The sequence below is a fragment of the Tauraco erythrolophus genome, chromosome Z (genome assembly GCF_009769465.1).
Source record: "Tauraco erythrolophus isolate bTauEry1 chromosome Z, bTauEry1.pri, whole genome shotgun sequence".
Taxonomy (NCBI): domain Eukaryota; kingdom Metazoa; phylum Chordata; class Aves; order Musophagiformes; family Musophagidae; genus Tauraco; species Tauraco erythrolophus.
The window spans coordinates 34354543-34382186 of NC_141496.1; the positions used below are offsets into that span (position 1 = coordinate 34354543).

The 27644-nt window shown below is 40.1% G+C and overlaps 1 protein-coding gene across 1 annotated transcript; it reads right to left on the minus strand.

Moving 5' to 3' along the window:
• Positions 1 to 523: 523 nt before the first annotated feature.
• On the minus strand, positions 524 to 27637 carry ARSK (arylsulfatase family member K). Its single transcript, XM_086629506.1, has 8 exons — positions 27494 to 27637; positions 23396 to 23525; positions 21221 to 21380; positions 11810 to 12092; positions 7309 to 7480; positions 5801 to 6025; positions 3020 to 3244; positions 524 to 2934 (listed from the first exon to the last, which is right to left on the minus strand). Exons 1-8 carry the CDS (start codon positions 27635 to 27637, stop codon positions 2660 to 2662), a joined length of 1614 nt encoding a protein of 537 aa, XP_086485632.1. The 3' UTR covers positions 524 to 2659.
• Positions 27638 to 27644: the final 7 nt, after the last annotated feature.

Genomic DNA, 27644 nt, shown 5'->3' on the forward strand with positions numbered 1-27644 from the left:
CTTTAAGCCTTTGGTCATTAAAGAAACAGGACACACCCAAAACACATCCAGTTCACCATACTTTTATTTTACTATATTCTGAACAATCAATCATAGAATCATAGAATGGTTAGGGTTGGAAGGGACCTCAGAGATCATTTAGTTCCAACCCCCCTGCCATGGGCAGGTGTGACAGACACCAGGTCAGTGAAGATGGAGCGGGAGGAGGTGTGCCGGAGCTGAGTTTTTCCCTTGCAACCAGTGGCAAGATGCCCATCCCTGCAGCCAAGATGGGCTTGGCGGAGCAGAGACCCACTCACGGCTCATGGAGAAACCCACATTGGGGAAAAGATGCCTGAGCTTTAGAGAGGTCGTGGAGCATGGGATGCAAAACAAGTAACTGTTAATAATGGAGCTTGGGATGCACGACGAGGTTGTGAGGCATCTAGAGTCTGTGGGATGATCCACGCCGAAGCAAGTGGCCACAACTCCCTAAGAATCCGAGACTGTGGTAAAGCCTGCAGTGGAGCGATCCGATGGTAAGGATTGCATCCTGCGGGTAGGTCTCACACTGGAGAGGTTTGTGGATTTTCCTCGTGAGTAGGGGATCCATTGGAGCAAGGGAAAATGGTGTAAGGACTCCTCCTCAAGAAAGGAGCGGCAGTAACAATATGGATGAACTGACCTGCAGTCCCCCACTCCATGTCCCCCTGCACCGCTGGGGGGAAGGTAGAGCCGGGAACAAAAGGAAAGGTGGGGGGGGAGGTGTTGTTTTTAAGATATGGCCTCGTTTTTCTCTTTATCCTCTCAAGTAACCGTTTTTGCTTCCCTTTGTCCTTTTAAGCAACTGTTAATAAATTGTTTTGTTTTAAGAAAACTGAGTCTGTTTTGCCTGGGACCACGGTTGGTGGGTGCTCCCTCTCTGTTCTTGTCTCGACCCTCAGTCCTTTTATTATAAAACCACGACAGCAGGAAAACCCTCCACTACAACAGGTTGCCCAAAGCGTCATCCAACCTGGCCTTCAACACTTTCAGGGATGGGGCAAATGTACTGCGTTCTGTTCAGACCTCTGGAAAGTGATCAATTTATTTATTCCTTTCCCCACTGAATGAGCCTTCATATGGATATACTTATTTTCTTTACTTATGCAGCAGTTTACATTACACTGCTAAGATGTGTTCGTTTAAATGATTTCATCACTCTCTGAAGTCATTTTAGCAAGAATTATAATGACATGCTACAGTGTTTGAAGGATTTTTAACTATTAATTTGTTCCTTGCCTACCAAAAAAAAACAAAAGGAAAAAAATGCTACTATAATAGTACGTAGCATAAGGTTAGCCTTAATGTTCTATGAACAAAAAAATATCAAATAACTAAAACATTCATAATTATGTACCTAATTTTACTGTGGTAAGTTGTTTACAAATGCATGTGGAGTGCTTAGCCATCAGAAAACACATGCATTTTTCATGTTTTTAGTAGCTTACTGCTACTGCTGAGTATTTCATTACAGATTCCAGAAAGCATTTAGGTATCAAGTATAATGTCATCCTGAACTGTTACTATAGCAGCAACAACTGTGTTTAAGAATAAGCAAATTTACGTGCTGCTGCAATTACATTTTTCTTTAAGCAGAAGAGTTACTAGCTAAATCTTACCTTCTTCCAAAACCGCTTTGTTTTTTTATCATATCCCTGGGAAAATGTACAAGAGTATTTTTACGTTAACTTTTTCTGCAAGCTTCAATTGCATCTCCTTTGTATACATTGCAGGTCCCAGCTCTCCACTTGTTGATGCTCATTAAAACATTTCCTGCAGAATCTAACTGCATAACAGATTTATTCAAGTAGTTTTCATCTTATGCTATGCAAATCACTCTACACTTTTCAGAGAACTGCTCTACTCACAGTTTTTCTCAGTGGGGTTTGTTGTTTTGCTTTTAATTTCCAACAGTGACCAGAGACCAGATTCCTCTTCGCTTGCACACATGTTCAGTTAGTAGCCTATACATATTATGAAATTTTTATCAGCAAGGAGTGTAAGTTCCAGATCCAAAAGCAATAGGTTAGAAGACCTATCTTGAAAAGATGGAGAGTCAATCATACAGGATTGTACATAAAACAGGAACGCTGACATAGTAAGTACTTGAATAAACTGCATCTATATTCAGACCAATACTAGTTGTTAACTTCTTGATTATATTTTAAGCACTATAGCTTCTTCAAGGTGGATGAATGTGTATTGACTGTGGACTTAAAATCTGCCTTGACAAAAAGTGGGCTTCAGAGTATTTCACTACACTACACTAAATTTTATAATCCTTGCTTTAGTCTGTCCTTAGAAACGGAAATTCCTGTTGAGTTCTAATGCTTAATACTGTGCATTTTTGCAACCAGCTAAATATTGCATACATGCCATTAGTACTTAGGTACTATCCTTCCTATCCTATGTATACTTATGTATGACAGAGTTATAACAGGTAAAATCCGAGATTTGTTGTGCTGGCTAGTTGCATAAAATGCTTTTGGCTGTCTAACACAAAGCAGTAATTGTTTGGGCATCTTTGCTTTCAATAGCTTATATAAGACAGAAATTGTAACACTTGAAATACAGCATAGCATTAGAAACGCAGAATGTTTTCACATCCTCAGTCAGATTAAATCTAGGTTGTTTTTATTTACTTACTTTGACCAAGCCACTTGTCAATTGCACTCTCATATTTTTTTGGTTCCTTTAACCAGTCTTGATGCCACCTAAGGTTGGCAATAACATTTGAGTAATTTTGACCTAAACTTTGTTTCCAACTTATAAACTGTCTTTTGTTATATTTCTGAACGGAAGAAGAAACCTTTGGGTAATTTACTATAGAGCGGAGTATTTTGTCCAAGGAACGTACAATTACTGGGAATTTTATGGCAACGTTTGTTAGCTCATCTGGATCTTCAGAAAGGTCTGGAACAAACAAAAAGTCAGTTAAGAGCCAATTTGCATTTAAGTAAATCAATCAGTCGGTTAGGACAGAAAAGTTGTAACATACCAAACAGTTGGGGAAGTACTGAACTGCCGTCAGAGTACGCAATATATTTCCATTTGCCAGTTCGAAGCATGTACGTGGAAGAATTCACATTGCAGCCATGGAATTCACTCAACACCCATGAGGGCCGAGGCCCTCTGGGTGACACACCGGTTTCAGCCTTTCCACGTAGCAGCGGTATAAGAGAATATCCACTGAGGTTCTGCGGGACAGGAATTCTTGCTATATCTAAGCAAAGATACACAAAGTCAAAACGCCACTCCTGTTACTGTGATTAAAAAAGCCTAACGTAACGCTACAGGTGTCTGAACATAAATGCTATTACAGGAATAGAACATGCATTCCTAATTATTCTCCTTGTAGAACACAGCAACCCAAAAATATGCAAGTAATAAAAGAACTTAAGGAACTTTTCAAGGTCGGTTGCCCACCATCCTCATCAGAAGCGGTGTCAGCTACGTCTAAGCTAATCTTTAACAGATGTTAAAACCAATTGCAATAGCCTCCAGTGATGGGTGGAGCTCCTTTACTTGTTTAAATCATGGATTTATACCCTTCTCTTCTGCTCTGACTGCCTCAGGAAAGAGGGACAGATTGTGATAGCACAAAAGGACCCTAAAAAGCTCCATATCGAACATGGTCTAACCATTCACTTCTCTGATAATAACGGTGCTAAGCTCCTATCTAGCATTCTTCATCAGTGAATAACAAAATACTTTACAAAAGGTGTCTGTTACGGTTATCACCTATACCTGGTGGGGAAACTGAGGAACAGAGTCACTTGTTTCTCTGGCAGGGCTGGAGATAAAGATGGTATCAGAGGTGGTGTCAATACAGTGCACATAAGGAAAACACAGGATGACTCTATAGCCTACCAGGTGGCACCTAGAAGATGCTGTAAATTGAATTTGAATAAGCTCCTCAGTATCACCTTACATCACAACTGTCTGTAGCTTCCAAAGATCAGGTCAATATTAAGAGGCTGCAAAGATCTCTCAGAGACATTTTGAAAAACATAGCTGAGAAGCCCAAGGATGTTACCTAAACTTCAGCATGTCCTAAAAACAGGGTATGACAGTACTGCTATTTTTAATCATCCTACTGAACATAGCATATAGTCATTCAAAATTCAACACTTTCCGTTTCATAGAGCACTGTGGCATTATTTTATCTTTTGTTCTATGCCAAGTGGTGATAGTACAACCAGATTGCCCACAGGTGACTTCTTCCTTCATCAGCACCTTTTTCTCTTCTGTTTCTAGAGCATGTATACCTGTCATTAATCTGTAGTTCTTCCTCTAGTAAATAAAAAGTCTGGCATTGCAGACCTGTAACATGCAAACCCAGGAGCTTCCAGTGTGTGGGCTAAAAACTTGAACAAATAAATACTACATTTGAACAAATGAAAAAGGGATATAGGCCTTCCCCTTCTGTCATCCTGAATGAGTAATGCTATTAATTGCAGTAAGTGCATTCTCCACATGCAAAGAATGCTCCAGGCTGACACCTTCTGCTTTTCCAGCAGAGATCCAGAGATACTTCCATGTGGACCAACAAAGCCAGTGCTGTCTAGAGGAAAGGTTATGCTACATGCTGTTCAAAAATGGAAGAGCTGTTGCACTCCTGGCAGAATGACCCACGACACACAGATTCTGCTGGAATCAAAACATCTGTACCACACTCGTTATGGGGTGTGCCTAATCTCAAAGTCAGCGAGGAAGTATTGAGCAAAGCATTTGGAGGATGGCTTAAAGAGAGATTATGGCCCTGAGACAAAGCAAAGCAAAGGGACTACGTTTATCATGAAAAAAGGACTTGAAATCTGTTTCCTCACTAGTCAGCAGTAGCATGTAGCCTGAAGAGATAATAGATGCCAGAGATGATTCTCCAGGTTTTCTCATTCATCTTGATGTATGTGCCTTTTTTGACATTCAGATTACAGGAAAGGGGAACTGCCAGAAGAGAAGGAAAGGACTTATCAAGACAAAGCCCTGGGAAGAAAAACAAGGAGGAAGAGAACTAGAATGAAGGATGTTGTTGTTAACGAACAATTATGTTATTTGGGGAAAAGGCACAACGAAGAAAAAAGAAATCTTTAACTCTCTGCCTATGATACCACAACTTGTATAAGAACCACATCTAATACAGATTACTTTATATATATAAAAGATTTGATATCAGAATTTGGAAGGGAAAGCTACTCAGATTATATCCTATTTTCAACTGGATAACTGCTTCAAAAGTTTTGAGAAGAGACAGGTAGATAAATATATTTTGTTCTGTTTTCAGAAAATCAACTTAAAACAATATAGAAAAAGATTTTTCATTGACTTTTACTGCTGGAAGTACAGTTTCATCTACTGCCCCACATTTTCTCAGGCAATTGCAGTGTACATGAGACACTTCTTAAAGAGTGAGCTTTGCAGCTTGCCTTGAAAAGAAAAATTTTCTGATCACGAGCCTAAAAGATCCCAGATAAAGCCTCAAATGGCAACCTCACCTAATGTTTAGTTCCCAAGAGATTAATCTCTTGCGTGATTTATCACAGGTAACTGTTCAAAAATTCATTCTTAAAAGTAATTTCCATCTGTATGTAAGTAATTTGACGTCAGTCCTTTTTATTTGTATTACGTCCATGTGTATGCACCACAAGTAATTTGTTATCTCCTATTATGTTACTACATTGCCTCACAAAGTGGAGATGTAATTCTGACCATAATACAAATGCATAATAATAATTAGTAACTGAGGAAGAAAATTTTAATTTGAAATTACTTAACTCACCAAGCATAGTAGGATATATATCCACGAGAGATACCACAGTTGGTACTTGCTGCTGTTCTTTTATGCCTGGCCCCATAACCAAAAGAGGAACATGGGAACTTCCTTCATACATGCTCATTTTATAGAACTGCCGGTGTTCCATAGCAAGTTCTCCATGATCTGCAGTGAATATAACGATTGTTCTTTTAAGAAGCCCAGTATCTCTCAGAACTGAAATAATCTCACCTGCAACAAGAAAAAAATATTGAAAAGGATATGTTCAAAAGATTCCTTCCAACTTCCATACCTGCAAAACAGCATGCAAACTCTGACGAATCCCAGCTGGAGGGTTGGAAATGCCTCTCTGCCACAGAAGGCAGAGTGCATTGAACAACAACTATAAACATCTCAAAAGGCAAGAAGGATGCACCACAAGACAAGCTGCATTTTTGCTATTGCCACTTTTTTTAATTTCTAGTGTAGCTAATAACAGCTTCTTCAACAGCAGTAAAATGGGTTAGCAGAAGCCCTGACACTACATTTAGGATGAAGGACTCTTGACACTATCCACCTTACACATAATCAGTGGAAATCTCTCCTTCCTGTGCCTATTTGCCTACAGGAGCCCCTTGCTCAAACATATGTTTGTGCAAAGAAGACAGGGCAAAGACCAATGAAGTCATGTATGTGCTTCGCTTAATTGCCACCTTTAAAGTTAAAACACTAAGATGATTTTTGCTTAAACAGACTAGTTAAAAACTTCAAATATGTTAACAAATTAAACATCAGTGCAGTTACTTTGCTATACCTTCATTCTCTAAAGCTGTCAGGCTATCGCTGATCTTTCTTTCATAAAATGTGGAAGAGTAATTCCGTGTCTTTTAAATTATTTTATCATTCTAACATTGCTAAAAAGATTAGCTTATTTATTCATGAATAAGGAAATTCTTATTTTCTTTGTCACTTTTCAAATTAAGAAATAAAATATTGTAAATTAAGACCCGTTTGCATTACAATTTTTCTGTATGTAGATCTTATTGCAAACTACGAAGAATTCTTAATGCCTAATTAATTTTTTTCTTCTTAACTTTCTATAATATGCTAAGTGAGACTTCAAAGGTAACCTTATTGTTTAGTCTATGCATAATAGTCTATGCATTTGAAATCAATCTCCAAGGAAGCTGCTTATGCCCTAAAATTTATCTTTCCTTCCAGCTTCGCTTTGCCAGTCTGTCCCCTTCGCAATTGTTTCCATTATTTCAGTTAGCACTTAGTCAATGGGTATTTAGTTCTTCTTGTACATGGGTCAAGCAATGTTTTGCTGCAGTTTCTGGCCTTTTACAGGGTGGTTGTGATTACTTTTCACAGTGCTCTGAATTCACCTTGCAATAGCCTTGAAAGCTATCCAACTTACTCCCAGATCCGAACTGTGGTGTCTTTTTTTTTTTTATTCAGAAGACCCACTTTATTAGCATTTTCTTAAAAAAATCAGAAAAAGAAAATCCACTATATAATGAAACATTACCAACCCAGCATGGCATCTGTCTCAGCACACATAGCATAATAAAATGCTCTAATATTTCTCACTTCTTGCTTTGTAAAGTCTCCGGTGCAATTCTTAGTGTAAGATGAGTAATAGTCTACTGGATGCATCTCTGAAAGAGAAGACCACTTGGGAATTTTAATAGCTTCATAAGTTACCTAAAAATAAGAGGAAATTATCATTACTTCAGCAACTGAATTAAACAAATTTTTTAAAAACAGATTTAATTAGAAACTTTTTAGCATAAATTCACAGTTCTCAATTTGTGGTCCAGAAAACGCCAGCTGCTTCTCTGTTACATGGTGCTGTTACCTCCTTCATACTTCCCCTCTGCTTCCACAGGTATCAAGTAATTTTATTAAAAGAGAGCTACAAAAATCAGCTAGAAACTATGGCCAGAAGCCAGAAATATGTGCTATACCAGCTGATATATTTTTTTTAAGAGAGATACTGCAGAACAATCTTCTAGAAGAGTACTCTAGAGTAAGCGCAGAAGTGTTGGCATAGTGTCTCATTAACTATAGAATAAATAAACCATACGTATCAAAAAGAGAGACTGTTATGTGAGCCTACAGAACCACATGGAAATACAGTAATTCTGGTAAGGTCTTCAGGACAGTGGATGACAAGTCTTGACACCTTCATGAAAAGAATTCACTACATTAGTCCAATTTTCTAAAACTTTTCTATTTGTTTCTACAGGTGTCAATTCATTTAGTTATAAATAACCACAGAATCTTAGAATGGTTTGGGTTGGAAAGGACCTTTAAGATCATCTTGTTCCAGCCCTCCTGCCACAGGCAGGGACACCTTTCCATAGACCAGGTTGCTCAAAGCCTCATCCAATCTGGCCTTGAACACCTCCAGGGATGGGGCAGCCACAACTTCTCCGGGTAACGTGTTCCAGTGTTTCACCATCCTCATTGTAAAGAATCTCTTCCTTAGATCTAATCTAAATCTCCGCTCTTTCAGTCTAAAGCCATTGCCCCTTGTCCCATTGCTACAATGCCCTTGTAAAAAGTCCCTCTCCAGCTTTCCTGTAGGCCCCCTTTAAGTACCGGAAGGTAAGATCAGTTTGAAATGAAAAAGTAGGAGTCAATGAATTACAAATTATGCTAGATTTGTATATTCAAACTGGCGTGCTCACAGATCTTGTGCGCTGCAGTACCAGCATTAGAACCTCAAAGTCTGACACAAACATTTAGCCCAGGCAGTAACACTTAAACGTTCCCTTAAGAAAGTGCTGCATTTAACAGAGTTAATTACTTCTATATTGTAGATTTAGAGCATGAATGACCACAAAGCAGAGAATATGTAATCTCAATATGGAAAACTTAAGTTTATTAAACGACAAAACCACATCTGTTGCGCTCATTCACCTCTGAAAATCTTCTCTAACAACAGAGCTGAGGCCTAGATAACAGCACAGTAACTCCAGTGCCTGTGCAGCACGTTCCCAGGGCTGCTGCCATAGCTCCACTCCTGCAGCTGGACCCAACCAGTGCTGGACTCAAACACGGGCAGCACTGGTTCCTGATAAAACTGAGGCACTTACTGTCCAAGGGGCTTCATGCAGCACAAAAGCAATAAGACCAAAGCTGTTCCAAAAAGTATTGCATCCCTGTTTATTGGTACAGCAATTAAAGTATCAATTCCTGCTGAACCCAATTTGGTTTTGCCCCAAGGTGTGGCACCGATAACTAAGAGCTGTCTGGGGAGCTACTAGCGTAGCGTCTATCTCTCAAGCACAAAGGGACCTTGACAAGCTTGAGAAAAGTGTGCCTCTGCGAACTTCATGAAGTTCAACCAGACCACGTGCAAGGTCCTGCACATGGGTTGGGACAATCCCAAACACAAGCACAGGCTGGGTGGAGAATGGATTGAGAGTAGCCCTGAGGAGAAGGACTTGGGGGTGTTGGTTGATGGGAAGCAGGGTGTTGGCAGCTCAGAAAGCCAACAGTGTCCTGGGCTGCATCCAAAGCAGTGTGGGCAGCAGGTCAAGGGAGGGGATTCTGCCCCTCTACTCTGCTCTCAAGAGATTCCCCCCCTGCAGTGCTGCGTTCAGCTCTGGGACATAGATCTCTGTTGGAGTGAGTCCAGAGGAGGGCCACGAAGATGATGCGAGGGCTGGAACACCTCTGCTATAGAGATGGGCTGAGAGAGTTGGGGCTGTTCAGCCTGGAGAAGAGAAGGCTCCGGGGTGATCTTATAGCAGCCTTTCAGTACCTTCTTGTAGGAGGCCTATAAAAAGCTGGAGAGGGGCTTTTGACAAGGGCGTGTAGTGACAGGACAAGGGGCAATGGCTTTAAACTGAAAGAGGGGAAATTTAGATTAGATCTCAGGAAGAAATTTTTCACTCAGAGGGTGGTGAGGCACCGGAATAGGTTGCCCAGAGGAGTAGTGGATGCCCCATCCCTGGAAGTGTTCAAGGCCAGGCCGGATGAGGCTTTGGGCAACCTGGTGTAGTGGAAGGTGTCCCTGCCCACAGCAGGAAGGCTGCAACTAGATATCTTTAAAATCCCTTCCAACCCTAACCATTCTGTGATTCTATATCTTTGACCACCTGTGCTGTTAATGGCCATGTGCTCCAATAACCACAGAGCTCCACCTCTCACAAGAGTCAATATTCTCTCTTGAGTTATCTAGCAGATGTATTAAGTAATCTACACAGCTGATGAGACAGCAAGTGTTAAAGTTCCCATAACACAGGGGTAAAAGCCAGCTTCGTAACAGTCAAGCAGCCATAACAAAACCTAAGTTTTCTTAGGCTCTATATAAAACAGGCTGCAAGAAGAAGTCATGGAATGAAATAATAGCAGACAACTGCTTCACTCATCTTCCTGTCGGTGAAGGTCCTTGGCTATATAAAGTCACACTTCAAATGGTATTTATTAGTTGGTTAAGATATAACAGGAGCAAAATTGTCTCTCTCTATCCATGATGCGTCAGAAGACTGAACCCTTTTCTACGGGGCCACAATCTAGTTTTAAGGATTCACAAAGTCATAATCCCTTTGTCTGTCTGTCACAATTCAGGAAAGAAGCCACATGTCCTGAAAAAGTGTCAGCTTGTGCAAAATACAGGGGATAGTCTGCTTAGCAACACAGGGTTTCATAGACATTCCATGTCGATACTCGGTTCTGTATTAGCTCACCAGTAAACATACAATTTAATTCAAGTTCTTCATCTATGCACTCAAACTTCTTCACGAGATTGATCTGTCATCTCCAAAGACTGCTTCTTCCATGGCCAAAATACAGATACATTCCAGAAGAACCAGCCAACGGTCAACAAAGGGTAGTAAGTGGTTCACATAACTGAGTATGTGTATGTGGTGGTTGAAAGGACCTCAGCAAACTATGGAGTTTAAGTACTCTAACTGGATTAAAGATGACAAAAACGTGTCAGAGATGTTATAACTCTGTCTGTGACTTGAAAAAAGGTACTTACACTTCCCAAGACATGTCTAACCTAGCAATTAGAACCTAGAAAGCTTCCCTTAATATCCGAGCTAGATCTTGCTTTTTGCAAATGTATGTTTTTTTCCCCATGCTCTTCCTCTTTCTAAACTCCTCACCATTCCCAGAACAAAAGAACCCACAACCTGCACTATTACAAAGAAATTCACATCCACCTTAATTTGTATATCCTTCTTTTAAAGTCTTTGTATTTTTATTGCACCTAGATAAAGACATTCTGCAGTTCCCCAGTAGGAAAGGCCAAAAGGTATATAAATTGTGTATGTTATTTTATAACATAAGCATAAAGTCTTTTCAAACCTAATTCTCAGTTCTTCAGCTGCAGAGAATCTTAATGCCTTTATGCAGTGAAAGCTGTTGTAAACCATTTATGTTTTTCTGACAGATAATGGCACCTGGAGACCACACGAGAGAGAAAAAATATTTACTTCTTCTTTAGGATGGAGTGCTATCTGTTAGGCTTCCACATATGGACATAATAGGACTTTTCTGCACTCTGAAACCATTGAAAAGCTACAGTAGCACAGAAAGAAGTTAATAGAAAAGAGAGACTTCTCCTGTGTCATACTACTACTTCACATTCTAGGCCTATACTATAGGAAAAGTCAGTCTCTTACTGCAAAACTAAGAGAATGATGACATATAGCATTATTTACAACAAGCACAATACAGAATGTTATAAACAATGAACTTCAGACTATTACCGAAAAAAAATCACAGCTAAGTATAGCAACGACTTCATTCTCCATTTAATAGGTTTCTAGCCATTTAACCCCAAATTTCTTTATTGATTCAGTGACTGCTAACAAACCCTTTCTTGTAACAGAGAACTGTTCACTTCTATTTGCTTAGCCTTAAATCACAAATTTAATATCTTACCCAAGCACCTTCTTACTGTGTACTGAAATATCAAAACTGGGTCTGACTTAAAAAATCACGAGGAATAAAATACTGTTCATAACCAATACAGTTATAAATAATTTATATTTAAATTTCATCTTCACATACCTTTTCAAGCCAATAGGGAGACGTTAAAAAGGTAGAGGATCCAAAATTTTCTCCTGCATAAGGTGATGGATATGGGTGTGGTAAATTTAGTCCCAAGTAAAGAACAAACGGTTGAGTAAGGCTAATGGCTTCTTTCTTTATCCAATTTACTGCTTTATCAGTATTCTGCCAATCTGATTCCATCACTCTCACATGCTTCCTGTCACCAGTAAGATTTACCATGGGTCTCCCTTCTTGACGGAGCAGGAAGTCCACATCCCTAGTCCACGCTTCCACACGGTTACTGCAAATATATACATAAGATACATACTCAGAGTGTTACTGATACTTAGAATTTTAGTAATTAGAATTTAATCAATAGTTTGTAATTAATATAGGTTGCAATTGATTTCAATAATATAAAGCTATAAGAAATATTTCAATGAAAAGTATGCTCGTACAGTAACCAGATGCTGCTATGAAAGTCTTTGTATAATCCTGTACCAAGACCAAAGGGATAAGTTAGAATCATGTAGAAATTAGATAACAAGTACAAGTTGACCTACCCATTGATTTATGCTACTTACATACAACTAGAAGAATGCATGTAGCTATCAAGGTTTGGGTTAATGAGAATGAAGAAGGCCAGCCTTAACGAGTTATGGGTACTTGCCAAGAAACCATGAGGTAATTACCAGAAACTGTGAACTTAAGCAAAATGTAATTCCGGCAGGGGGAGATCGCGACCACCGACTCATAGACCACCTACCCATATTATACCCCAGACTCATTTCCAGATGATTCTAAATTTTATTGCGCAGAATCGGAAATAGGGGAAGAATATGCTAATGATTTTTGGGAAATAATTTGTTTATGCATGTGTAAGCTCTATATAAGAAGTTTAATTTTGGTGCAAGGTGCGCACGCTAGGAGGAGATATCCCCCGTGCACCCGGCGCCGCAATAAAGAAGTGTCTGCTTATCTACATCCCATTGGTGTTGATAAGTTTCTTATTCTGGATTTTCGGTAACAAGAGGAAAGTATTTTCTTCACTTTTCCTCCAAGTCAAAAGAGTTAAAAACTCCTGAAGAACTTCCCCTATATTTGAACCTGCAATCTATCTGTAATTTCTACATAAAGGGGAGTTGTTATTCAACTGATCAACAGCCATTGTGCATCTATTTTATGCTCAAAGCTTCTGCCATTTTTTTCTGCTTCTGAATCTTCTTTCTCATTTATTGTAACTTCCTGTCAGAATGGTTCTTCTCACATCTACAAAATAACTTTTAGAAATAGCATCTCTATCTTGTTGATTCTGCTCCCCATTCTGGCATGGATTCATACAGTATTTATCTGGTAAAGAGGGCCTTAGATTTTTGTGTTTTGAAAAAGATCTGTGGGAAATAACTTGCTGGAGAGGCTGCATGTAGAAGCAAAGCTCTGGTTTTGGATTGTACTATTACAATATTTTTAAACACTATCACTTAGGACAAAAATCTGTAAGAGTGATTTATCTTGTACAATTGCCTTTGATACAGTTGATAACTCTTACCAAGAAAAGGCAATAACAGAGGAGAAGGGTGTAGGGAGAAAGCAAGAAGAGAAAAAAAAGACAACCCTTTAATGATAAAATATTTTTGTAACAGCTTTTCTAGTATCATGACAATTGTTGCCTCTCTAAAACAATGAGAAATCTGGGCTGCAGATGTCCTCGTTTCTTTGCCAGAGTGAATGACACCACAAGTACCATAAACAAAGGTTGGAGGAAACATTCCATTTAAGACCTTGACTAATCTTCATTTAGTTCATGGTAATTTCAGTATCACCAAATAAATTGCAAAATATGAAACTGTTCAAGATTTGATCACATACTTGCATCAAAACACAGCATTATTATTGTTTAAATGACACCTAACTAGTTTTGTCCCCATCGGCATTTTACACGTGCACTTTTAACCTCCAGAAAAACTATTCAGACTTATCTTAACAATGATTTTTTTTTCATTGTTTTAACTCCTTGTTTAGGCTCATACTTTCAAGGTCAACAGGCTTAAACAAATTACTTAGAACAAGTTAAGGTAGCTAGATAGTCTACAGAGAAATCATGTTTCATAAACATTAAAATGAAACGATAGTAAAGGGGTGGGTGTGTGGGGGTGTGGGTGTGTGGGTGTGTGTGTCAAAATGCATCTAATGCTGACTTATACAGAAAAAAATATAGTGTAGGCCATAGGCTAGTCTGACTATCCAATCAGACTGAGGTTAAGATCAAATTAAGCTCAGTCAGGGGAGGTTCAGGTTGGATGTTAGAAAGAATTTCTTCTCTGAAAGGGTTGTCAGCCACTGGAATAGGCTGCCCAGGGAGGTGGTTGAGTCCCCATCCCTGGATGTGTTTAAGAAAAGGGTGGATGAACTGCTTAGGGATATGGTTTAATGGGAGATTAGGGACGGTTGGACTGGATGATCTCTAAGGTCTTTTCCAACCTAGAAATCTATGAAATTGGAAAAAAACAAACCAAAACAAAACTCCAAAAACTCAAAAAAAATTACACCCCAAAAAAGCCCCACTTGAGACCCCTCCCACATTCTGGAGCTACACAGGTGATGTTTTGACACATCCAAGAGGAACTCAAGCAGCAGAGGAGAAAAAGATGTGCCAAAATAAGAATCTCCAAAAGGCTAGGTGAAGAGGTGAAAAAGGAGGTAACACCCATGTCACATAAACACTGCAGCAGAAAAGTTATCAATTCTTTTATTAGGTAAATACAGGGTCAGGGAGCAGTGGTGGTTTTGTCGTTTAAAGAAACCGCCCACTGTAGGAGAAGATGAGGTTCAAGACCATCTAAAGAACCTCAAGGTGGACAAGTCCATGGGACCTGATGAGGTTCATCTGCAGGTCCTGAGGGAACTGGCAGATGAAGTTGCTAAGCCACTATCCATCATATTTCAGAAGTCGTGGCAGTCTGGTGAAGTTCCCAATGACTGGAAAAGGGGAAACATAGCCCCCATTTTTAAAAAGGGAAAAAAAAGAAGACCCAGGGACCTACAGGCCAGTCAGACTCACCTCTGTGCCCGGCAAGATCATGGAGCAGATCCTCCTGGTGACTATGCTAAGGCACATAGAAAATAAGGAGGTGATTGGTGACAGCCAACATGGCTTCACTAAGGGCAAATCCTGCCTGACTAATTTGGTGGCCTTCTATGATGAGGTTACGGCACTGATGGATAAGGGAAGAGCAACTGACATCGTCTACGTGGACTTATCCAAAGCATTTGATACTGTCTCACACGACATCCTTGTCTCTAAACTGGAAAGACATGGTTTTGATGGATGGACCACTTGGTGGATAAGGAATTGGCTGGATGGTCGCGCTCAAAGAGTTGTGGTCAATGGTTCAATGTCCAAGTGGAGGCCAGTGACGAGTGGTGTTCCTCAGGGGTCAGTACTGGGGCCAGTGCTATTTAACATCTTTGTTGGTGACATGGAGAATGGGATCGAGTGCACCCTCAGCAAGTTTGCAGATGGCACCAAGTTGTGTGGTGTTGTGGACACGCTGGAGGGAAGAGATGCCATCCAGAGGGACCTCGACAGGCTGGAGAGGTGGGTCTGTGAGAACCTCATGAAGTTCAACAAGACCAAGTGCAAGGTCCTGCACGTGGATCGGGGCAATCCCAAGCACAAGTCCAGGATGGGTGGAGAATGGATTGAGAGCAGCCCTGAGGAGAAGGATTTGGGAGTGCTGGTGGATGAGAAGCTCAACATGAGCCAGCAATGTGCACTGGCAGCCCAGAAAGCCAACCATATCCTGGGCTGTATCAAAAGAAGCATGGCCAGCAGGTCGAGGGAGGTGATTCTGCCCCTCTACTCTGCTCTCATGAGACCCCATCTAGAATACTGTGTTCAGCTCTGGAGTCCCCAACACAAGAAGGACATGGAGCTGCTGGAGTGAGTCCAGAGGAGGGCCACGAAGATGATCCGAGGGCTGGAACACCTCTGCTATGAAGACAGGCTGAGAGAGTGGGGCTGTTCAGCCTGGAGAAGAGAAGGCTCCGGGGTGATCTTATAGCAGCTTTCCAGTACTTAAAGGGGGCCTACAGGAAAGTTGGGGAGGGACTTTTTCCAAGGGCATGTAGTGATAGGACAAGGGGCAATGGCTTTAAACTGAAAGAGGGGAACTTTAGATTAGAGATAAGGAAGAAATTTTTCACTCAGAGGGTGGTGAGGCAGTGGAACAGGTTGCCCAAAGAAGCTGTAGATGCTCCATTCCTGTAAGTGTTCAAGGCCAGGTTGGATGAGGTTCTGGGCAACCTGGTGCAGTGGAGGGTTTCCCTGCCCATGGCAGGGGGGTTGGAACTAGATGATCTTTGAGGTCACTTCCAACTCTAACCATTCTATGACTCTAACATAAATGCTTAAGAAAAGTTTCTAAGAGATAATACTGCCTGTTGTGCCCTGTCAAATCGGTTTCTTTGGAATAAGCTGATCTCCACTGAACCTACTACTCATCTTGCACTAGCTGAACTGTTCTGTATCCCTTTGCTAGTTTCCTTTTTAACAAGAAATTAAAACAGGAGGACATTTTAATTACCTCCACAATGAACAGGAACCTTTGTTATAACTCTTCTATGCTATTAATAGATTACTTAATTGGCTACTTTTTTAGATTACTTAATTGGCTAGTTTTTAAATGCCTAGACAGATGCCATGCTAGGAACGAGATGTACATTTTTCTCTGATTGAGGAACTGTATTTGCAGTTTTCATTTTTAAAAATTAAAAACTGTGTGAACTGCCATTTTCAAATTCCTCTTAGGTAGTCATAGAGAGGTTGGCTAACCATGTGTTTATTTTCATTTATTCTCTAGTCCTACCCACACTTATTCAAATAACAATAAGGGCTTGATCCTGCTCAGTACAGATCTCAAACTCTCACTGAAGGGAAAGTTAGAAAAAATGTATCAAAAATTTGCACTAGGTGAAAATGCAGGATAAAGGCCTACCACAAAAGACAATTAAAAACTGTGACACCATATACTTTGCAGCACTTTTCTGTTATCTTGAAAGTGCCTAAGAATTCAGCCTCATGAGACCACGAGCTATGCAAACATGATCTGATTATATGGTTACATTGCAATTTCTGTTTGTGAGACTCGAACCCTATCAGTAAAGTATATGAATCTATACAAGGCAGAATGAGAAAAATCAGAGTACATGACTGTAGCTCCACTGATTCTGGTGCTGTTACTGTTTTGCAAAACCCTGATTTGTCTTAATTTATTTCTCATCTGTGGAGACTTGTAACAAAAATATTTCAAATGGTATCAACAGAACCATTCAAATGTGAGCGTACCAGACAAAGCAATAGCATGCATTGATAGCCAAGGACAGAATGACATCAGCAAACAGGTCAGTACTGAAGAAGGGGCTGTCAGTGTTAAGATCACTGTACAGATGACTTGACAGCAGCATCTTTATAACGGGATGGCAACAAGGTCATTGCGCACTCTGTGTGCCACTCCTTTTCCTCTTATTCCAACAGAAGAACAAAATACAATCAAGATTGCCACAATAAGGAAATAAAAAGGCTATTCGCCTAATGTTCTGGAAGACTGAAGTAAGCAAGATTTCAAGGCAAAGTATCACACCATAGCAAATTTTTACTCCTAAAGAGTGTAAAATACCTATGCAAACTCATTTAATCTTTGCCAGTCAACAGAAAAATAGGAAAGACCTAATCAGATGACATCACTTGCCCTACCACAAGCCAGCAATTCTGTTCAGACTACTTGAATGCAAATCTTAGTATTCGTGAGTATGTTTGTGGGTATGAGATTGTGAGTTAGCAGAGTTTACCAACTCAGAAAGTTAAGCAACATAAACAACCAAAAATTATTTTCCTCTTCTACATACTCTCACATTTATTTTTTATTTTATTTTTAGGTTTTTTTTTATTTGGGCTGAGGCCAATGGCATGAGCTTTAATAAGGCCAAGTGCAGAGTCCTTCACTTGAGGTGTAAAAACCCCAAGCATCGCTATAGGCTCGGGGAAGAGTGGCTGGAGAGCTGCCTGGCGGAGAAGGACCTGGGGGTGTTGGTTGACTACCGGCTTGATATGAGCCAGCAGTGTGCCCAGGTGGCCAAAAAGGCCAATGGGATACTGGCGTGTCTCAAGAATAGCGTGACCAGCAGGAACAGGGAAGTGATCCTGCCCCTGTACTCGGCACTGGTGAGGCCACACCTGGAATATTGTGTCCAGTTTTGGGCCCCTCGCTTTAAGAGAGATACTGAGCTCCTGGAGCGGGTCCAGAGAAGGGCGACTAAACTGGTCAAGGGGCTGGAAAATAAAACTCACGGGGAGCAGCTGAGGGAATTGGGGCTGTTTAGCCTGGAGAAGAGGAGGCTGAGGGGAGACCTGATTACAGCCTACAAATACTTGAGAAGGGATGGTGGGGAGGTAGGGGAGGGGCTCTTTACATTAGTGTTGGGTGATAGAATAAGAGGAAATGGGTATAAGCTTAGTCAGGGGAGATTCAGGTTGGATGTTAGAAAGTATTTTTTCTCTGAAAGGATTGTCAGCCACTGGAATAGGCTGCTCAGGGAGGTGGCTGAGTCCCCACCCCTAAATGTGTTTAAGAAAAGGGTGGATGAACTGCTTAGGGATATGGTTTAATGGGAGATTAGGGACGGTTGGACTGGATGATCTCTAAGGTCTTTTCCAACCTAGAAAATCTATGAATCTATTTGCATTGATACCTACACGATTACATATATTTGAGAACTAAAGACCATCTGTTCAGCTTTGCACTCCCCATGTGCCTGAAGAATTCACCTATCAACTTCAGCTCAGGCAAATGAAAGCAACAGTTCTGGAATTCAGACATTTATATGCAACCAATCTTTTTTTCAGTGCCACCTTTGTGTTTTGGTTATCATAGCAAAAGCCGGAAACTTCTAGAATTACTTTAGAGCTGTTCTTCTTTAAACCTGGAATGACTTTGGATTAAACTAATTTCAATGTTATAAAACATGTATTCTGTCTCAGTGAAGGGCAGGGTGAGTGCATACTGAATACTATTTAGACAACACAGAATATTCTCTGCACGAAAGCGATTCAGATGAAAAGTGTTAGGGTCTGCATAATACTACAGATAATTTTCATTTTTCAGAGTAATTTTAATTTACTGAAACTCTAGTCTAGAAATGCTTAAGAACGATGCACCCACAGAATCGTTTCTGTCTTGCTTCATTACATAGAACAAAACCTGACCCTTTGCTTTCTCAGTGAATGGTCTGTTACTAGCACTTTATGCTGTTAAGACTATGCTCTTCTGAACAGCATGAATGCCTGAGGCAGTCACAACAAACCATCTCTACACTACAATAATACAAACACCTGTAAGCATTTATCTTATTGTTCAGTTGTTTCTTGCAGAGAGGGAATTTTCCCAACATTCATATAAACAAGCACAAAAAATCAGAATAATACTATAGCAGGTGACTTTTTATTACGTTTTACAGGCAATTGTTTCTTACTGGAAAAAAAAAAAAAACAACAAAAAAAGTTTTAACAATAACACAGAATAATGCAGTCTTCAGGAAAAAAAAATGAAAGCAAAAGACCAGAGGTTGAACACCCATCTGTTCACAGTTAGACGCTAAGTTACTAAGAAGAGCTGCAGACAGAGACAAGAGAGAAGCATCAGTAGAACACGAATACGAACACTGTCTGGTAAAGTAAGTAAACGTGAAGTTTTTGCCTTAAGTCTGTATCTGAATAATGTTTTCCTTCCAGTGTAGAACTGGTATACGGAAAAGGGGAAAAGATCTTTCTTTTCTTTTTTGACAGTCTTAAACTGGAGAGGAAATTATTACTTGGGCCAGATTCTGAAGTGCATAGTATTTATAAAGTATTTTGTAGATAAAAAGAATTAAATATGTGCAACGTATTATTAACTACTAATGTGACCTTTCAACTTCTGATTGCTCATTTTAGTGATGTGAGGAAATTGTAAGTAACTCTAACTTGTTCAAAATTGAAGAAAAAGTTACTCTTTATTATAATTATTATTTAGACAACAGACATCATTATTAATCAGGGAGATACTGCATCTTCATAAAAACTGCACAGAAAGAAGACACAGTTGTCCCAAATAATTATGTTTATTATTTTTTGAACATAATGCGGTTTGTCTTTAAATGTTTAAGCATTTTTCATAAATTGCTCTAATTCTAGTCACATCTTTTTTTAAAAGAAAGCTTTACAGCATAGGAAGTACAGCACAAGTCTGTGAAAACATAGGCTTTTGAAAAAAAACAACTCGTTTTGTGATGCTAGGCTTAATATTTTGAGTATTATCATATAATGTTTCTTTGCTCTGCTTTTCCTAAACTGGTATTGTAATCAAGCCAGGGAGTCTAAAGGCAAGGCAAAAACGTTTTACGAATGTCACTTGGGGAGCTATACCAATGATCAAAAATAACCTTCATTCATGTTGGGCAAAACCACAGTCTTGATACCTTCCAGCTACAGGTAAAAGCCAAAGTGCATTGGCATGGGAAATGCTGGCTTCTACATAAAGTTGCAGGACAGACCCCTGATAGGTTTCGAACAAAATTTCTTTTAAATTTGTTGTGGTTGCAAGCAAACACCACACAGCTGCTTGCTCACCCTCCCCACCCCCAGGGAATGGGGAAAATAATTAAAGGGGAAAAGGGAAGGAGACTCATGGGTTGAGATAAGAACAATTTGATAATAATAAAAAAAATAATAATAATAAACTAATAATGACAAATTAATAATATTATAAGAATATATAGTAAAAAATATAATATACACAAATGAGATACACAGTGTAATTGCTCACCACCTAGTGACTAACACCTGTCCTGTCCCAACAAGCAATCCCGAAACTGTTAAATCCTGACACCACAGTCCTGGACAAGTGAGAAGAGACAGAATTCCTAGAGTCCAAGAGAGAGCTCCTGGAAGAGCAAGAGCTTCTTCCCAGTCAACCTCCATCTCTACACTGGGCATGACACGGAATACTGCATTGCCCAGTTTGGCCCTCAATCCTAAGTCTAAGTCCAAATCACAAGGGGAGTTGTGCACCTTTTGTCCCGGCCATACTCCCCCCCGGCCTGCTGTGCTCCTGCACACCAGCAAAACACGGGAAGCTGAAAGGTCCTTGATGTCTCAGGACCAACCATAAACATCAGCGCACTGTTAGCCTTCTTCTCATAACAAATCCCAGATGCAATCCAAAACACAGAGCTTGTCCAGCTGCTAAAAAGAAAAACTAACTCTGTCCCAGTCAAAATCAGGACAAAATTAAAGCTACTACCATTTCAGTCAGAGACAGACACCACTTGGCAGCCCGTTACATGATTTATTCACTCCTGTCTGTTTCATAGCAGGAGAATCTATCTGATTACCTTACTGAATGATGTCCAGAAGTATAGTCCAATTTCCCATACTTCTGTGTGCGGTAGCCATGCTTCTCCATGAGATCCATCCACGTTACATAATCTGGATCTAGACCTTTGAAGTTATTCCAAGATTCTGTTAAATGAGTGAAAAGACCACTCCACATAGCTGGGGGGAAAAAAAATACATCTTTTTTGACGAGTAAGTAGTAGTTCCTATCTAAATGTAAGTCGAACATACATGAGAAGGGATCAATCTTCTCATTATTTTAGAGGTTGAAAGTCCACACTGTGATCCAATACAGCAGGTAATACAAAGCATTACTCTTCCAAATTTTATTTTCATCATCAATACAAATAACAACATTAACTAAAATAATCCCCAGAATCACAGAAGGTGGTGCCACCTTTCCAAGGACTATGCAGTCATTAAATCAATGTTTCCTGTAGATCAGGATATACTTTATTGATTGAAGACAGAAAACGCCATGGTAGTACAGATCCTGATGAAACAGTCATGTATTTATGCATGTTCCAGAGCATTATCTTCCCTTACTTTGGTTAGATTTTAACGTGAATTTAAAGTTAAGTTTGCAGAGGGAATCAGACTACATTATTTTTGTAAATACTATTTGCCCTTAGTTTTATCTCTCTAGGTAATTTACTTCACTACCAGCTGTAGAAACAAAGCAAGATTATTAAAAACAGGCCAAGAAGAACTGAAACCAAGGGAAGAGCTGCAAAGGAACTATAAGGACATTTTTTACTAGTGAATTCCGGTGCTTCTTTGCAGCTTGTCAAGAATCGTTCACTCTTCCCAACCCCAATTCAGAGTCAAAGGGAGTCCTAAAATGAAACTAAGCTGTTCTATGAACAACGGAAATATCCTCTAAGCACAAACATTGTCTCAAGCCCAACCCTGTACCATGATAATACCCCCACTTTCCCTACTCCAAAGTCCTTCATCCACCATCTCTTCTAGTATCATCCCTGACACCTCCAGAATAGATGTACTCTCAGTTCCTTGCAGGTCTCCAAGCTACCAGCTAAACAAGAGATGTCGCACTGGTTCAGAGCTATACTTGTGAAGACTGACCAGTGGTCACAATGATGTTGATGGATCACCTAAAATGCTGAACAGAATTGATGACTGTTGAATTCATCATGCAGCCTCTTCCTCACTGGAAGCTCTAGCTGCTATTTTCACAAAACTCCTGGGAATTAAATGACCTAACATCAGGTTATTGTTCTCAGCAACAAAGACTGGCTGACAGACTCAAAAACCAAGAAAAAGAAAACAGACTGATGGCATGCTCATGTAATCTCACTCACTTAAAACATAACCTTGAGAAACAGAAAAGGAGACTAGCTTATCAACAAATGGAATAGTAAATTTGCTAGCCTGTGCCTGCTGCAGTCAGGACAGGCTGCTTCTTCCAATGTATGCTTTGGAGAAAGGAGGATCTCCCTTTCATTTACATCACATCTGGAGGGTCTCTGAAACAATTGAAAAGGCTAGAAATGTTTTAAGACATAACATTTGATTCAAGAATATACTGTCCTTCTAACTTCCTAGCAAATTCTGCAAGTGTGAAATTGCACACAGGACAATGATTGCAGCAAATAAAAAAAACCCACCCTGAAGTATTGAATTAAAGCTACTGAAGGATACACTACGTATTTAACAGAGTGTTTGGAATAAATGCCATCAGAAGGCAGTTCTAACAGCCCCAATTTATTCAGATGATATTAATACATTTTCCTGAGAACAGGAAAGAGGTTTATTAACTTTGTACTGGGAAGAGAGAGTAGTTCTGAAGCAGCTTCAGCACTGCAGCAGACAAACTGGACAAACTGGCGATTTCTCTACAACTCCTGAAGATTTAAAAAAAATACTGAAGCTTCAGTGAAGTTTGCAAAAATATTTTTGGAGCTTATACATAGCTTGAAAGAGGAGGACAAAAAAAAAAAGGAAAGGAAGAAGCGTGAGAAACAGAAAAGAGAAACAGATCAAACATGCGAATACTGTATAAATTCAGACACAAATTAAAAAAATTGGGTCTTACTGAAAACCAAAATAAATCTCACAAAAGTCAATCCTTTGAAATTTCCTATCGTTACCACATATTCACACATTTAAATCAATACATTTAAGTATTTATCTGATGTTTCGTTTGGTCCTACCTGCGCGGGAAGGACAACAAATTGGAGAATTGGTATAGGCATTGAGAAAGACAGTACCATATCTTTTCATAAAATTTATGAAAGGTAAATCCACAGTCTGATTTCCTGGATAAAATGTCAAGCGTCCATCCTACAATCAAACACAGAAAAACTATGTAAACAGCATTATCCCAAATTATTGGCTGCATTAAATTCATAGATTTGTTACCTTGAACTTTTATTACTTAAATATTGCCAATTCTACTCAAGTATGGAAAATAAAGTGCTGAGAAGCTTTAATTAGATCAATATAAAATGGATTACTTATAAAAAAGTGTAATGCTTGACCAACAGTGAACCATGGGAGTTGCTTTCTCTGAATACTGAATAGGTAGTTTTATTCAACTAATAAAAACTCTGTGACTGCTTCAGATGGAGACCTTTGATCATCCACTTCAAAACGTAAAGAACATGTACAGTCTCAAGGGATGCAGGACCAAGGCCTTACCTTTTGTGAAATTCCACCTTTAAATAACAGTACATGTGAAGCAGGTACAAACACTTCTCAGGCATCTGAGACAGTGAAAACTCCAAAGGATAACAGAAAATGCTATTAGGTTAGAATAAAACAGGTATATGGATGCACGGGTTCTGAGAACTGCCACCCTCTACAGTTTTTTATTAAGAAAATGTTGGGGTTTCTTTTAAAAAAAACCCCGTATTTGGTTGGAAAATAACTGTTTGAAACAAAGTATTTAACATAAACAAGTATTTAACATAATATTTAAACAAGTATTTAACATAATATTCTCCTACATGAAACACTAGCCAAGCTTACATGGAAAGAACAATAGCTTCTTTCTGTCTTCAGCATTTAAGAATACAGATCGGTCAATGTGAGACTTCCTGTCCATTTCATGCTATGCTGTTTCTGCACATTAGCAGATGTGTTTCTGAACTTTCACTTCAGTTTTACTAGTTTCATTTTCTAGAATAATTTCCGAGAGGACAAAAAATACCAACACTAAAGATAAGTGAGAGTAAACCTGAAGAATTTACAGTCTGTGTTACTACTGCTTCCATTACCCTTGATTCCCAGTGGTAGGCATGAATCATCCAAGTGAAAATTTAAGAAGAATACTGTATGTAATTGGAATTTGCAACATTTCAGAAAGAACCCACAAAGTAGAGTTAAGCACAGCATAATTATGCTGCAGGGTAGGAAATAATTCTTATAAATTTCTGAAATATTTTAAGATTAGAATTATTCTGTCACTGTTTAAAATATTTTAACCTTACAGCATGAGCACTTCATTACCTCACTAGCCACCTGACCACTGCTTATACACTACACAGATCACAGACTAATGTAATTTTCTTCACTCTTTAGAGTTCAATGCAGGGACTGCATGCAGAAGAAAACAATTCCCTCCACTTGTTTTCTGGTAGAAAATGGTATTAGATAACATGGCATTGTACAGAGAATCACTTCATGTGGCACCAGGAGAGCGAACTGTGGCATCCCAGTACCACCTGGCAGTGGACAACAACACAGTAAACCGGGCCACTGGAGATCAGAATAGACTGGTCACTTAATTTTATACTCTACTACAAATGGCAACTAGAGCAAGCATTCAGTAGGACAAACTGGAAGTAAAGCTGTAATCTGCAATATGAACTTGAAAGGAACTTCAGGTTGAAAGTGCTCTTTAGAAAGTAGATGATGGATTTGTCATCCTGTCAACAACATATTCACAAGTTTCTCCAACAAAGATATTGTTTGTTTGAACAGCTGGAGACAAGAGTTCATTCTTCCGATACAGGACAGATCAGCAACTTGTTTATTCAGTGAAAGAAGTAAGTTGCTTTTAAGAGGCTGAGAAGGTGAAAGCTCTACAGCTATTTCTGGAAATCCATTCTCCAAGAACTGTGTAGGACTTGTGGTTTTTGAAGTATCTGAGCCTATGCAATTATTCTGAAGCAAGCACATTTCATCCAGGAACTTGAGCTGCATTGCAAGCAAAGCCTGTCATCACTCAGTTAACCTCAAGCAGCAATTTCAGAGCTGAATTGCCTGCTAGCACATTCCCACAGCAAGTCCTGTGAGAAGCATAGTGATTGATGTGACACAGCAGGAGAAAGCTGGCTGTTCAGGCAGGAGGTCACTGTTCTGGAGGCCAAACACAGCCCAGCATCACTGAGAAGAAAATTTTTGTCACACTTGAAAAAACAGGTGTGAGTCTTTCATAGAGAGCATCACCTGTGACAAAGGCAGGCATACTTTCAAATGCGAGCCCATACCCTTTGACAGCCTGCAGGACTTAAGCTTTTGTTTCCAGAAAAACATTATACATCTCACAAAAATCTTAAGCAACACAATGATTCTTTAACATATCCTTCTTTGTACACACTATGCAAATACCTGTCACGAAGCAGATGCCTGTCAGAGACAGCACCTTGTTCTTAATTGTTTTTGTAAAGAACATCACAAACGCCTGGGGTTTTGTCTTTCATTTTTATAAGGGTTACCTCACGAACCCCTGTCAGATAGTCATGAGAATCTTCCTGCTTACAGGATAACATACAGAAGCCTCACTAAGATTTGTCTGTAGCTTCTGCTAGTACCTGGAGACAAACTGGCCATTGATGAACTCCCAGAACCTAAACTATTATAAATCTGGCATTTTAATGGTAAGTAATAGCTTTAGTAAAAAGCTGAAAAATTGGAGAAAAATTCTCATCTACAAACCCACACATTACTTCAAAATGTTAAGAGAACTGATATTCTCGAAATAAAATAAAAATAAACACAGAATACAGTCAGGGAAAGGAAAGTAAATAAGGAGCTATTGCTTTGTCTTTGAAATTATAGCAAACGGGTTTTAAGAAGGGGTCTGAAGAAGGATAATACATGTTTACCAAATACTCATGAAGAATTCATTGCAAGAATGACAGGCAGCAGGAAAGAAGTCAAGTGCTCTTATCTGTGCAGCCAAGGATGGTATTCTGAAATGACTGGGGGCCAGGTGTTGATTTGGTAACAGTGAATGAGAAGTGGTGAGATGTGAAAGTCCTTGGAAGTACTACCATGGAGCTTACGTTTCATTTATCAGGAAGAAAGGCTCAGATGAGGCAGAGAAACCAAGGTTTTCCCTTTCCTCAAAGTAAAACCCCGATAAAAGCATTTCTAGTATGATGGGTGGGCAGATAGAAGCATGGTGAGAAGAGGGTGAAAAAATATGCTGTCTTTAGCTGTAAGCGAGGAAACCCACTTAGTATTTGTGAATTAAAAAAAAAAATACCCTTTTCTACCTGTCTGGGGGTTAAAACAGATCTATCAATAATTCACAGTAATAAAGCCACTATAAATTTATAAAAACATAGCTACTGGTTCCTTTATCCCTTTAGCTGTAGAAACTCATCTGACAAGTTTATCACAATATTTGTTATATCTCATAAAAGCCTGAGTAAGTCAATACATGATGCCCAACTCAGTCATTTCATCTGTGATTACAGCAATTCTCTGTTTCGCCTGTTGCGGAAACGTAACATTCTTAGGATTTACAACGGCAAGAATAACAGGTTTTAGCGATCTTCCTTTCTTTTTAGCTTTTCAGGCCAACTAAAGAGCATTTATTTTACACACCGGGTCTGTTCTGCTAACTGCTGCCCTGCCCCCAGTCCTGCCCTCACCTGCCTCAAGCCGCAGGAACGAGCTGTGTGCCACAGCAGACCGCGGGAACCACCTACGCAGGACTTTTCTGACTATAGTAATGCACCTGATGAAAACACGGAGCACACTCCTGCGAAGAACGACGAGTTTGTTTCAGATCACAGGAGTTACCCAGCGCCTCTGCGGCACGGAAGGCTTGCTCTCATCGCCCCAAGCAAGCCGTGCATCCCGCGGAGGTGGCGGACAACAAAAACCAGCCCTATTTTCGCGGGCCACTGGTTGTAGCCCGGGCACAGCCACGGGAAGCCCTCGCTGCCACATCCTCGGAGGTTCCAGTCAGGCGAAACGCCGCCGCCGAGGCAGCCCTCGCCGCTCTCCCGCCCTCCCCCGGCCATGCGGCGGCCGGGCCCCACGCCGCGGGCTGCCACCTCGCCCGGTACACTCACCAAGGAGTCGCAGGCCACCAGCACCACGCTGGGCCGGGGCTGGCCGCCGGGGGCAGCGGGCCGCGGCCTGGCCCCCACCCAGGGCGCGGCGGCCATGAGGAGCAGCGCCAGCAGCGCCTGCCTCAGCGCCCCGCCGCCCCGCATTGCCCCG

Coding starts and splice junctions, on each gene's coding strand:
- ARSK (XM_086629506.1), bottom strand. CDS start 27,637: ATGCGGGGCGGCGGGGCGCTGAGGCAGGCGCTGCTGGCGCTGCTCCTC. Junction 12,093..21,220: donor TCTGGACATCATTCAGTAAG/GTAATCAGATAG, acceptor ATATATTTGCAG/TAACCGTGTGGAAGCGTGGA. Junction 7,481..11,809: donor CTCCCTATTGGCTTGAAAAG/GTATGTGAAGAT, acceptor TCTTATTTTTAG/GTAACTTATGAAGCTATTAA.